The sequence below is a fragment of the Pleurodeles waltl genome, chromosome 4_2 (assembly GCF_031143425.1).
Source record: "Pleurodeles waltl isolate 20211129_DDA chromosome 4_2, aPleWal1.hap1.20221129, whole genome shotgun sequence".
Lineage (NCBI taxonomy): Eukaryota > Metazoa > Chordata > Amphibia > Caudata > Salamandridae > Pleurodeles > Pleurodeles waltl.
Genome location: NC_090443.1, coordinates 640,362,597 through 640,375,484, shown reverse-complemented (window position 1 = coordinate 640,375,484; position 12,888 = coordinate 640,362,597). Strand labels below are relative to the sequence as shown.

At 40.4% G+C, this 12,888-nt stretch overlaps 1 protein-coding gene across 6 annotated transcripts in view; it reads left to right on the top strand.

Moving 5' to 3' along the window:
• ADGRL2 (adhesion G protein-coupled receptor L2) overlaps positions 1 to 12,888 on the top strand; it is a 228,396-nt gene that overhangs the window by 206,783 nt on the left and 8,725 nt on the right. For all 6 annotated transcript variants that reach the window (XM_069232209.1, XM_069232207.1, XM_069232208.1 and 3 more), the window contains 2 exons: positions 8,023 to 8,114; positions 10,250 to 10,418. In XM_069232209.1, coding sequence (XP_069088310.1) covers positions 8,023 to 8,114; positions 10,250 to 10,418 — 261 coding nt within the window. The remainder of the gene's footprint in view (positions 1 to 8,022; positions 8,115 to 10,249; positions 10,419 to 12,888) is intronic.

The window sequence follows — 12,888 nt, the reverse complement described above, 5'->3', positions numbered from 1 at the left end:
CCAGACGTAGATGGGCAGTGGTAGTACGTAAAGAAAGCATTGTGCTTTATCAGCTTTTATAACACATTCAGTCTTCAGGTTGATCAATGTATAATGGCACAGGATTGTTTTAAACACCAAAAAGCCCAACACTGATATTCCAAACCGCAACTTGTTAATTTTTTTACATCTACAGAGGGCTTGCCCAAATTAGTCCTGGGGCAGTTTCAATTAAGGAGGATACGAGAGCCTGGTGGCCCCTTTGTAGGAGCTCATGACAGTGCTAAAATGGAGGGTAGTAGGTAAATTCAACTGTTCCAAAAGTGGAGTAGCAGACTTCCTCAAACCTTAGGGGTGATAACTACTGAATTTCTAACTTCAGTTCAGATTTTTGAATGAAAGCGAGCCATGTGTGACCTGAGGCACCCACGTTGACCCTTTGGCTCCCCCCTAGAATCGAAGGCTCCTGCTGAGGGCCCAGCTGAGCTGTATGATCTAGGTTTCCCCTTGCAGCTTTCTTCCTGAAAGACATCCATGTAGAGTTTGGACACTGGGCCTTTTTCTTGTCCTCATGGTGTAGTTGTTTGGTGCCTCTTCGCACATTAGGCAGTCCAGCTTACATTTTGCCCAGGGCAGGTCGTAGGAGAATTACTTCATCACAAAACCCATTCCCAGCCTCGCAAAAAAACTCCACTTTCAGGATTGTTTTCCTGATAAAAAGCCCATTGTGCTTCTCCTGAGGGTCTAGTTTTAGGTCAAACTGAGGACACTGACACTGGCTAGAAGCCAGAGCCAAGCAAGTCAAGTGTAGCTCAAAACATGGCATCCGAATTGTTTGTTTTCTAAATGTTATTAGATCTTAAAACCTACAGCACACACTACATGTAACCAGCGGTGTGAGGTTTTTCCTTATCCTCTTCATTGCATCTTTCTGGAAATGTTTTTACAACTAATTCCACAGTACGGAATTTCTTTCGCTAGTGAGTGAACCACTAACGCTAGTTTTGAGCCTGAACCACAGAGAAGGCCATAAAAAGATGTTAAGTAGAACAAGAGGTAATGGCTAGCTCCAAAGTCGCTTATCTTTTCTACATGCATTGCCCACTCCAAGCCCTCCTACCAATTGTACCTCATTCTTTTGATTTGTTTAAATAATTCCTGCTCACACCATGCGCCAATAGGCCTGGGCTGAATTCTGAGCAACAGGATTGGCCGTACCTCTTTAGAGTGGTTGCGCTATCTAGGCGTGCTGCAGATGTTTTTTTTTTGTTAGCAAGTATTGAAAGAGTTCTCCTGCCCAGTCTCGAGGCTCCTCTTGAGCTGCCCTATTTTCAATCTTGTTGCAGCTCAGTATGGCAGATAATTTCAGCGTAGGTCATTTATTTCATTACAATAACTTGGTGACACTATCCTTAACTAGAGAGGCAAGGAGTGTGTGTATCAGATTAGTTGTGCATTGGCACCTGAAATTACCTGTTTAATTTATACATTGAGTGGAGATGTGGGTGCAGTCATGTGTCTGAGTAGCTCGGACCTCTGTTTAAAGACGTTGCTGAAAAATTGTACTGTTCTCATTTTCACTCTAAGGCTGTTCGATGCTCAGTTATTAATCAGAGCAGTCTGCGCCTTGGGCTGTGTTGTTGTTGTCAGAGCTGCCTTTCTAATGGACGGAGGAGAGATCGAGGTGACGGACGTTTCATCTTCTCTACCATGTTCACTACGAGGCCTCTGTTATTTACCGACCATTACATTATTATCTTCTAGCAAATCATTTAGGCGACAACGTGTAAGGCCTTCGGGAGCCCTATACCCTACTGCACAAACTGAACCCGCAGCAGCTCTCACACAATTGTTTCTTGTGGTTAATTTCTAAAAATTGCTTTGCCCTCTTAATTGTCCCCAAAGGTTTGTGGGTGGCTGGGGGTAGCCTTTTTTGGGGGGGCGTTCGTGTTTGTTTCTAGGGTGAGTTTGTATCTCTTGGAAGTTATCTATTATATCGGATGCAGACATCTTCTGTTATTGTTTCTATGATAGTCAGTGGTTGTGCTGCTTGCTTGTGTTGCTTCAGGTTGGTTACTGGAGCTGACGCAGATCTAGCCGTCGGTCATTGCCTCGTAAGTGCTGGGGAAGCGGGTGCATTGTAGGAGAACTCTCGAGCCTGCCTCCTTGCCTATGGGCACCAGGGTTATTATATCTATGAACTGGGAACATGTAAGTAATGAGCGGTGGGAAACCATTAGTATGCCTGAAATGCTTTAATGAAAGCTTAGATCATGACACGTCAGGAGCTGTTCTTATCATTTGGACATCTCCATCTGCATCCTTAATAATTAATCCAGTTCACTAAGAGTTCACCTCGAGCACTCGTTTAGAAGCCTTCTTCAGAGAACACCTCTCCGGCTGCCAGGCCCGCAGAGAAATGGATTTCTGCATGGCTAAAAGCAGCGGTCTGAAGGAGCAAACGCTGCTTTGGAGCTGCATATTTTCCAGGTAACAAAAGCCCCAGGGAGCGCGGAGAGGGTCAGGACATGTGCAGTTCAGCTGGGTTACTTTAGAGTGGTGTTCCTGTTCTTCTGTCTTATCATATCCATGTCAGCACTGCAGGCTGTGTGCTGTGAATTTTAAGCTGCTAAGCTCAAGCAGACATGATTCAATTGAGCAGCTTGGCGGCTGTAACAAAAGAGTGCCCACCTGGTCTGTGTGGTCAGGAATGCACGTGCACCTCACTCCTTTGGACTTCCAAAGGGGTGATCCACCTTAATGGCCGAAGTTAGCCCGATGGTTTCACATGTGAGTTTACAAGAGATGTGGGCCTGGGGATGGGGTTGGGGGCTCTGATATCACAGACCTAACTCTTAGTCTTAAAGTTACATAGGCAGTAAAGATGGATGGCATTTAAAAGCCAGTAGTTGGAAAAACCTAGCATTTCATCATATGGTGTCCTAAGCACCTCATATTTAGGGATTGCCTCCTGAATTGTTTTGAATAAAATTGTTTTCTCGATTAAGGGACCTCCTTCTAATCTCCAATTTACGAATGAGAAGATACTGTCTGGCGAGGCAGTGGCTTGACAAGGTCCCTCTTCCTTGGAGGGGTGCTTGATCCAAATTTGCATCAATCACATTCTAGTCACTAATTTAAGACGTGACCCAGGGTAACTGGCTTCTTTGAAATCCAACGTTTCTACTAATTCAAGTAAATTCACAAAATGACATGCTTCTTTCTAGAAAGAAAAGTACAAATAAAATGTCTGGTTCTCAAGCTCTGAGATCACTGACCTACGGAGGCAATGGCAGGCTACATAATTAAAATGACATGGCGACAGCAGAACAGTCTTGCGACAGCTGATGGCACCTCAAAGCTGGTACAGAATAAAACAAATACACCGTTGACGTACACTTCTGTGATATTGGGACATAATTGAGCTTGTCACAGTAGCACCCATTAGTGGCTATTTAAATCCAACATTGCATTGTCTCCTCCAGTATCTGTTACATTTGTACTTGTGTGCGACATTTAGTTTAAAGAGTTTTCTTTTTTTTTTTTTTTTACTTTCTCTTAAGTATATATTGCATCGTTGAAAAAAAAAAAAGTGTGGGTATATATATACTTATGTATGTGTGTGTATTATATATATATATATATATATATATATATATATATATATATATATATATATAGTCTATCTATCCCAAAGGTAAGGGTGAATACAGAATTGCAAGCTAGCCTTTTAATAAGTGTATTATCCTAACCTAGTTGGTTCACACTTGGAAGTAAATAAAAACAATCTTCCGAAGGTAAGGTATCTTTCTCATTACGTGGCCTAGTTGCTTGTAAGGTAGCACCAGTTTTTTCTTGAGCATGCAGTCTTTCAATGCCAATTCAGTTTTAAGCTGCTATACAAGCAGTTCCTACAGATGCCTTTTTTAGCAAGGTAAGCATTGGAATGCGCGCAATAAGGGCTCATTCCCCAAAATGTAATCCGATTACCAATTAAATTAGTGTGCTTTAATTTGTTTAGTCTGGCATGAGAGTGTTGCTTTTATTGTTAAACCGGAGTAGTTGATGCCTTGGAAAGCGTTACCCTTTATGGTGCAGGTTTCCTGTTCTTTGACACACCATCATGTATTAAAGCACTTTTGTGCCATCTGTTGGTTTCTGATGCCACCTCCCTGCATACCTGTAGGTTGCTGAGTGAGGACCGCGTCCTTCTCGCTCCCTTCCTCCTATGTTATGCTTCTTGAAATAGCGTCTGTGCAGCGCTTACTGCTCCGGACAAGACATTGCCTTTACAGCGCAGGACATTAGCACTGTCTACCCTGAAGATACTTTATTTAGTTCCTTATTAAATAGCTTTCTAGATCAGCGGTTCCCAACCTTTTGATTTCCGTGGACCCCCACTTTAACATTAATGGAACCCAGGGACCCCCACTGAATCATCATTGGAATCCGGGGACCCCCGCCTGAGTCATTACTGGAAGCTGGGGACCTAATTTGTCCATATTTGTTAATATTTTTTAATTTTCTAAGCTGTCGCGAACCCCCTGAGAAGGCTTCGCGGACCCCCATGGGTCCCCGGACCACAGGTTGGGAACCATTGTTCTAGATGTTGTGACGGTCAGAGGGTCGTGTCCTTAAAATGTCTGTAGGTTGTCACTGGCCTAGGTGTGTCCCTGTACTCGGCCTTATGTAAACAGAAGGTGTTTGTCATGCTGTGTAACTGTCTGTTGTCTGTTCAAACGGGCGCTAATCTGAGCCTCACAATTGGATGAGACGTGTAATCTATTGGCAGGTGGTGTGAAGACCGGAGAAGCTAGAGTAGGTTGTCTTCAAGTTGAAAACTGTATTTTTTTTATACAACGCTCCATGTTTTGTTTTTTTTTTCTTTTTTTCTTTTTTAAATTAACGCTTATTCCGTTAAATTGGGAAACTCAGTCATTACATTTTGCACATTACAGGTCATAAATACATGCGTGTTCGTCAAAAAAGCATTGGGCGTATGCTAGAGGGAGAAAATATATAGTTTATTGTGTGCTTAAATGGTGCTTACGCCCCACAGACACATAGCAGCAATTCCTTGCACTTTGTGAAACCAGCTCGCTTGCCAATTTCCTGGTCCGGGCCACTGTGTCCTGAAGCGGCTTAGGAAGAAAGTCAATGCTTGTAGTGCTTTCTTACACTCAAGAGGAGTTGCTTTTGCTTTAAGACAGGCACCACAGCAGGGTATTGCCTTAAATGAGTCTTACTGTTGTGAATTCTGTTAAACACGAACAAGAAGGACGCATTCAATGCCCTGTTATGCTGAATTTTTAACATGAAAGTTTAGTTAAGGAGAGGGACCTCGTTTCTTGAATGACCTCAACCGTGTACTTAACATCTTATCTTTTTAAATGATTCAGGTAGTCTCTTTCCTCTGAGCCGGCATTGTTAGGAATGTAATACCCGTGTATGTCCAGCCAACTCTGATTTTAAGGGATGTACTTTGTGTGAAATCATGTTAAATGTTGTCGAGCACCATAATTTAGTTTTGGCTTCTGTCCGATGGAACTGCCACTTTGGGTGACCTCTGAAAACATAACTACTCACACGTGTGCGGAATGTTGAACAGAACATGCCTGTCCTTCACCACTAGGGGGAGGGCAGCTTTTTTTGGAAAGCAAGTGGTTGCAATATTTCCAAGCCGGTACAAAACCGTACTAATGCTATCCACTTATGGACATTGCATGCATTCTACACAGTGCTGACTATTATAATGAAATCTGAATTTATAATTAAAATAGCGACTACCAGCGTCCCGTATCTTTGATCCACTGGGGTGTGGTGACCCTCGGCCAACAACAAATGCCCTTCTCTACCTTAAGTCCCTCATTATCCCCATCTACCCTACCCTTTATTTTGTTCATATGGGTCATTTTTTTCACTCTGTGGGATTGTGGGGGGGATGTTGATTTCCTGGGCCTGTACTCTAGTAATATTGTTTGCAGTAAACAATCGCAAAACTATCAAAAACGGGACTTCCTTGTATGTACATTTATTGGTGATTACAAATATTGTTAGGAATTCATCAGAATGTTTGAAAGTATTTACATTAAATACATTGTCAATGAATGTCTATATGCCAATCTCTCAATGCAACTGTGATTTTAAGTGTTCTCCTTTATGAACATCTAACTTTGGGTGTGTGTACATGCAGGCAAAGTTTTTGAGGAAATTGTATTTGTATATTTAACTCCTCAAGGAATCACAGGGTCATGACTGGCTTCTCAGATCTTGTCCTTCCATTTTTGTGATCACTGTTTTGGGTTGTCCAAAACCCACCCATTAAAAGTAAATGCCAAAAATATGGTGGTCTCCCTACTACAAAAAATATTTGATGGGAAACAAGTTGATCTTTTACACACCATTTATCAGTGTACATAAAAAGTGGTTACAGAAATCTTACTTCAAATTGTCTACTCGATAACTTGAAGATTGGCATGCCATTGGCAGAATAAACGGTATTGAAAGAAGCAGATTACAAAACACACCAAATGATTCATCAATGGGCAGGAGCATGGATGTACAAACAATTACAAAAATCATTTTACCATAAAATGGTGTAACTGCCTGCAACTTGTATAGCGCTCAATTCCTGAACCCAAATCTCTTCTGAGCAGCCTTTATTTCCCAATGCCAACTCGAGTATCTGAAAGTTACTCTGAATGTATATTAAATTGATTATGGAATACAAAACTGTATTACCATGAAATTCATCACTTGCACACCCTCCCCACATAATCTTTATAAAAAGATAAAGTTCTACATCTCATCAAGTGGCTTCAGATCTGCCTCCTTCATAGAACAATCCCTGTGCATAGAAGAAAGCCAAGAAATGATTAAAACAAATTCAAACACGAGATTAGAATGCTAACTCGCTAAAATGCCACACTACATATGTTTCCCAACTCAGCAGGGCAAAGATGTAGGTGAAAAATAAATAAATAAATAGGACATTATAGTGGGATTACTGCTGGAATCTTGCCTCTCAACCCACATTTCCTTGGTAGTTCCCCTTTTCTGAAGGTTCCCATACTCGTATCCTGCAATCACGATAGACAGTTACAGTAATTTCAGGTGTGGGAATACCCATGGTTTTGTCCCAACCGTTCGAATGATGGCTTACACATATATTTGTATATATTTGAATAACCACTTCTGTTGGATGTCAAATGACAAGTAGGGTTGCTCCTCCAGGGTTCTGCCTTACATGCCCCAACAACAAAGCAACTAGGAAAAGGGCGATACTGCCTATTAAATGATGGCATCTCTGCAAATAGCTTGCCAAAGACCTAGCCTCTAAGAATAAGATGTAGGAAGTCTACAACCAACTTTCACGTGGCCTGGAAAAGCAGAATAGGAGCTGTGTGGCCTTCCAGCTGTGTCCTGATTGTAGCCTCCTTGGTGTCTCGGGTATCACCAGGTTTTCTGTGAGCCATGAGAGTAAGAAACTTGCTTCTGGCAGCTCCCCATATCACGTGGTAATCCCAGGCCGGCAGGTTTCTGGCAGTTACTCATTGTGCTGGTTGCCTTGGTGTGTTGCCATCTACCATCTTGCACAAGGATATCCGCATGCTGTTGCTTACACTGACAGTGTAATGGCCACGGCCTGGCCTCATATGATTAAGTGTTGTTACCTCTGGTGGCCGTGGCAGGAGAACGATTTGAGGGGGGAGGCGTTCGTGGGCAAAACGCAGATGGTACTGCACCCCCCAGTATGAATTATTCGGCAGGATTCGTGTAGTCTACCTGAGTTCTCCAGAACGTAAATGAAGCACAATAAAAACATTTAAAGAATCTATTATTGCATTTGTGTGAATTGTTATTTTTATAGCATTACATTTCATTAGGCTACCAACGATCTGTTGCATCTAGTAGCAGGCCAAGCTTTCTACAACTGTTCGCACCTATTTGCATGAAGTCCTAGAATGTTTTGTATATTTTCTGGACTTTTTTGTGTTAAGTTTGTCCAGTGATTTTCTTTAACACCATTGCCTTTTTTGGCAGCTTAATTTCATCTTCCTGCTCATCACATTGTGTAAAATGATGAAGCATTCCAATACCATGAAGCCAGACTCCAGCCGTTTGGAAAACATTAAGTAAGTATCGAATTATTGCATTTAAGCGCCTTCTGAATTTCTGATTCTAGGACTGATTAGGCTCTAGTCTCCATTAGAACCACATGGCAGTCACCCCTTTAACTGCAGATATCAGTTCGAGTTTGGGCGCGATCAGTCCTCCTTATGCTGCATTCCTGCACTGATGACACACATGGCGAGTCAAAATCAGATAATTTCCTCTTTGAAATGGAGCCAAAAAAATATTGTAACTTCACAGGAATTCCACATCTGTTTGGTAATTTCATTCGCATTTAGAATGCAGTTCATCCGTGTTTCCCATTTAGCCGGGTTAAGATTACATTTATGGTAGAAAATTATCCTTTTGATTTATGAAATTTGAGAAGTTTCTTCATGTAAACATGCCCCCCCCAGAATGCGGATCTCCCGTCCTTCACTTATTTCCGTGTTTGTGGGTGTCTACTGCTTGCGTTTAGATTTTGTTGTCTGTATTTAATCCAGAAGTGTGGCGCCTCCTTATCTTTAATTGCGACACCGATTTCACAGTTGCTGGACTTGATTGAAGCGTTTCAGGTGCATAATAGTTCACTTTAGCGCCTTGCACCCGTTTTGTAGAGTGAAGCGCATTGGAACTCCGGATTTTAAATTACAACGGCAATAGCAAACAGTGCCCTAAACTGAGCGATAAAACATACAACCATTTAGAGAGCAGATTTAAACCTTTGTTTGCACCCGTCTCATTGCATGTTGCATGATTAGAGAGCTGATCTTTAGCACCTCTTTTCTTCCTTTTCTCCTCTGTCTACTCATCCACACCAGTAATTACCGTGTTTGTGATGGCTACTATAACACAGACTTACCTGGGTAAGCTGGAATCTTACTTTTAACACTTTTGTGGCATGACTTAACAGCTTTGCAAGTTTAATAATTGAAGAGCCTCCTAAATTTAGTTTGAAACTAGCACAATAATATTATGTTAGGTTTTTTAATTTTTTTATTTTGCTGTTTTGTTTTTAAAGTATTTATACTTTTCACTAAATTTTAAAAATGAGTTCATACTTCTGTTTCAATTCTGTCTCTAATCCTTTGTTTCTTTCTTCTGCCTGTAATGCCATCTAGCTATGAGGATAATAAACCATTTATCAAGTAAGACGATAGTAAGATGTGGAATGCTGTAAATTAACACCCTACATTCGGTGCCATTCCTATCATTTCTTATATTCGCCATTCTCACTGGAATTTACCCTACGCCTACATCTGTGTCATGTGAAAACATAGTGCAGAAACATAGACTCCCAAACACAGACTAGTAAGATGTCTACCATGCATAAATATTTCCTTGCAAAAAAATGGCCTACGTTAATCCTGTTGTGAACACTTGCTTCCATATATGTTAACACTAAATAGTAAATTAAAAAAACAATCTTTACAATATGTGCAAGTGTATTTGGCCACACTTAAACCTCAAATACAGGTCTAGGTGTTTGCAGGAAGATATTTGTGGGGTGTAAGATTGTACTAATCATTATTTGAAGTTCTATCTGCAAAATATATTTTTGCGGTCTGTTTTCACATGGAACCCATAGATCCTGACATTTCTTTTTTCACATTTCAGCAAGGCTCCATTGTGAAAGAAAGACACATTAAACACGAAGTAGTTGGTCTCACCAGCTATTTTTTATTTTTGACTTTTTTTAACCACTGAAAGCAGTGTATGCCCTACTCTAGCAAGGCCCAAGGCCAAACATAAAACTCCTCACAGAATTAAAGCTACTTCTCTCAAATTGAAATGAAACAAATGAAATCTAGGCCTAAAAATACCCCTCCGGGCTTTGAAATGGATTGGGCGCACTGTTCAGTACATGAATGATGAGAAGGTCATATCTCCTGCCACGGTTTCCACTGGAGACTAAAGTGCTAAATGAAACCATTCGGTCTCTAATAGAAACAAGGTTTAGAGCCAGTGATGTGTGTGACTTCTGAGCATGGAGAGAGTGAGAGCCAGCAGCAGCAGCAACTGAAATGACCATCTCAGAGGTTTGTGTCTGCCAATGTTTTCTCCTATCCTGTCCCCGAAGCAAACATTGTTTACGATTCTGAATTTCTAACGTGTATATTTAGCGTCCACGTAGCTGAAGTGCTTTTTCTCCTTTCAGGTCCTGGGTGCTAGGTGCCTTCGCTCTCCTGTTTCTTCTTGGCCTAACATGGTCGTTCGGGCTGCTGTTCGTCAACGAGGAGACGGTTATAATGACCTACCTGTTCACCGTATTTAACGCCTTCCAGGGAATGTTCATATTCATCTTTCATTGTGCTCTTCAAAAGAAAGTAAGTGCAAGAGAAAACATGTCCATCTTTGTTAGTGTTGTGAGGTAGAACTGATAAATTGACTGTATAGATTTAAATATTTCGAATATTTGTATTCGATAATTATTTCCAAACGAAGTGTAAAAAGTAATCGACATTTCTGTTCGATTTAAATAAACCTAAACACATGATATAAACATAAAGCAGAAATGTATGTAAACGCATTTTACGGCACCGATTTTCTTAACATATATTAATGTAAATCGTTTTAAAGTTTTCATAAGGATTATTTATGTTTATCATGGTTGTCATAAGTTTCCAGTTTGCCAATTTTAACAGAGCTGTTTAAAGGGCTAACAATGTAATGACAGTAATACGTTAAACTACACAGAATAAAAGCCTCTTCATCTCCATCGTTCCTACACAATCTATATTTTCTGTTCCTATTTACCACAATGTAAAACTTAATACTGGCCCCATGATCACTCCAGTGTGAAAGGAAGTAATCTACACCAAGAGTAGATATAGTAAGGAAACTGGCCAGTCTGTGACTTGAGCTTTAAAACTTTTACTTACTGCTTTACCAGCTATCATTCTGTCTCCTTCTGCATGTTTTTATCCTGGTCTTTTACTATGTTATTACTATCTGGTCACTAAATTGAACAGTGAAATAGAATTTTGAAGGTGGAAACTATTATATTCCCTGTCCTGACAGAATGAATGTGCTTTTACTTCCTTCAGTTTTCAACAACCTGTAATTTACAGATAATGATAGTGGAATGTGCAATGATGTCAGATCATGTACATTTACTGGGATGTGGGCATGCAGTGTTTTTTTTGTTTTTTGTGTGTTTTTTTTGTGACTGAAAGCAGTTTTGAAAGTTCTTGCCCTGCTGCTTTCGGTTACATGTTTGCATGTGCTCTATCTGTGTAGATTTATAATCCCTCTTTCTGTTAATCCACAACCTAGAAAGTATATTTAATAGTCAAACTGTTCAAAATAGAGGAAGCTAACACTGTTTGCGCCAAATTGTTTAAAGCAGTAGCACTTATCCAAGCCATATTTTAAGAATAGCCACACATTTGTACGCACGGAATCTAAATGGAACTCCTTTATGTAGCTGTTATATTGCAATTTTGGCTTGAATTCACGTCTATTGGTGCTCTGCCGTCCACCATATAGGTCAGAAATCATCTAGTCAAAATGTCAGTTTCTTGTCAGGAATGCAGACCTCGATCAGAGGCTTGTTGGAGACTGAAGATTTGGCGATGTATAAAGGAAGCAGTTCCTTTGTGTAATCAAAGCCTGAGGGTGTGAATGTGCTTGAGCCTTGTGTATTGTAACTGATGGTGTTTCCACTAGTTTGAATTATATTCATTTTTTTATCTTAGTTGTGGTACTGCAGCAGGGAACCTTTTCAGTGTTTTGAAGTTTTATTTTGTGGGGTGAGTGACCCGTAGCCCCTTCTCTGGCATATCACACCTGCTTTGGTTGAGGATTGCTTAAAGGTTGGCTTGGCTTTTTTCCTTTTGTGGGGCAGTTAGCCTACAAACCCTGAAATGGACTACTGCGCAATGGTTCATTTGCACTGGTTCATACATTCACTACAAACTCTTTTGGTTTGTAGCTTATAGAAGCCCTTCTCAATACTTTATAGATCCTTGCATAGGAGTTGGAGCAGTTAACATGGCACATTGTCAGGAGAGACCAGGCTGAGCTCGAAAAGTATTTTCTTTACCATGGAAGTAGTGACATTTGTTACTCATTTACATTAAGATTGGAATAAGGATCTCCCAGTTTGTGTGCTTATATGAAGTAATGAGCAATATAGACCAATCTGTTTATGATCCCACCTTCATGTTTTTGGCTCTTACTCTAAATCAACCGCTGACCTTTGTCTGTAGAAAGCTGTATCTCTACCCAGCACTGCGGATATGATATCCTAATAATTTTTATGTGCGACTTCAAGCAGTCATGGTAGTGGATGTGGAGCCTTATTCCACAAGAGACTGCCTCCGAGAAGAACGAGTTTTGCATCCCTAATTGCGGATTGACATTCACAATTTTCTGAAGGTCCATGTTGCAGAGCTGTATGTTTGCCTATGACTTTTACTGTGTTAGTGATTCGGTGTTCAGAAGATTTGTTCCTACTGTAAATACCACTTGAACGTATGTGATTGTTGCTTTCATGATGGTCACTGCACTAGAATATTTTTATGTGCTGTAACACTGTTGCTAAAACTAGCTTTGTTAGGTGATAAATCCCATTATGTTGTATCAGTAAAATAATTAGCACACATCACAATATCCTTAATGATTGTTTCCATAAAAATGCAAACTTTTTAATGTTTTCATTTTACAATGCCGTAAGTTTTGACGAGTTTTGTACTTCAAATTAGTTTGTCTCAAAACACTTGTTTTCAGTATTGAGTTCTCTCTTGGGGCATTGCAATATCTTCTCTCTAGTTTTTAAAGTGAAGCAAGCATGTG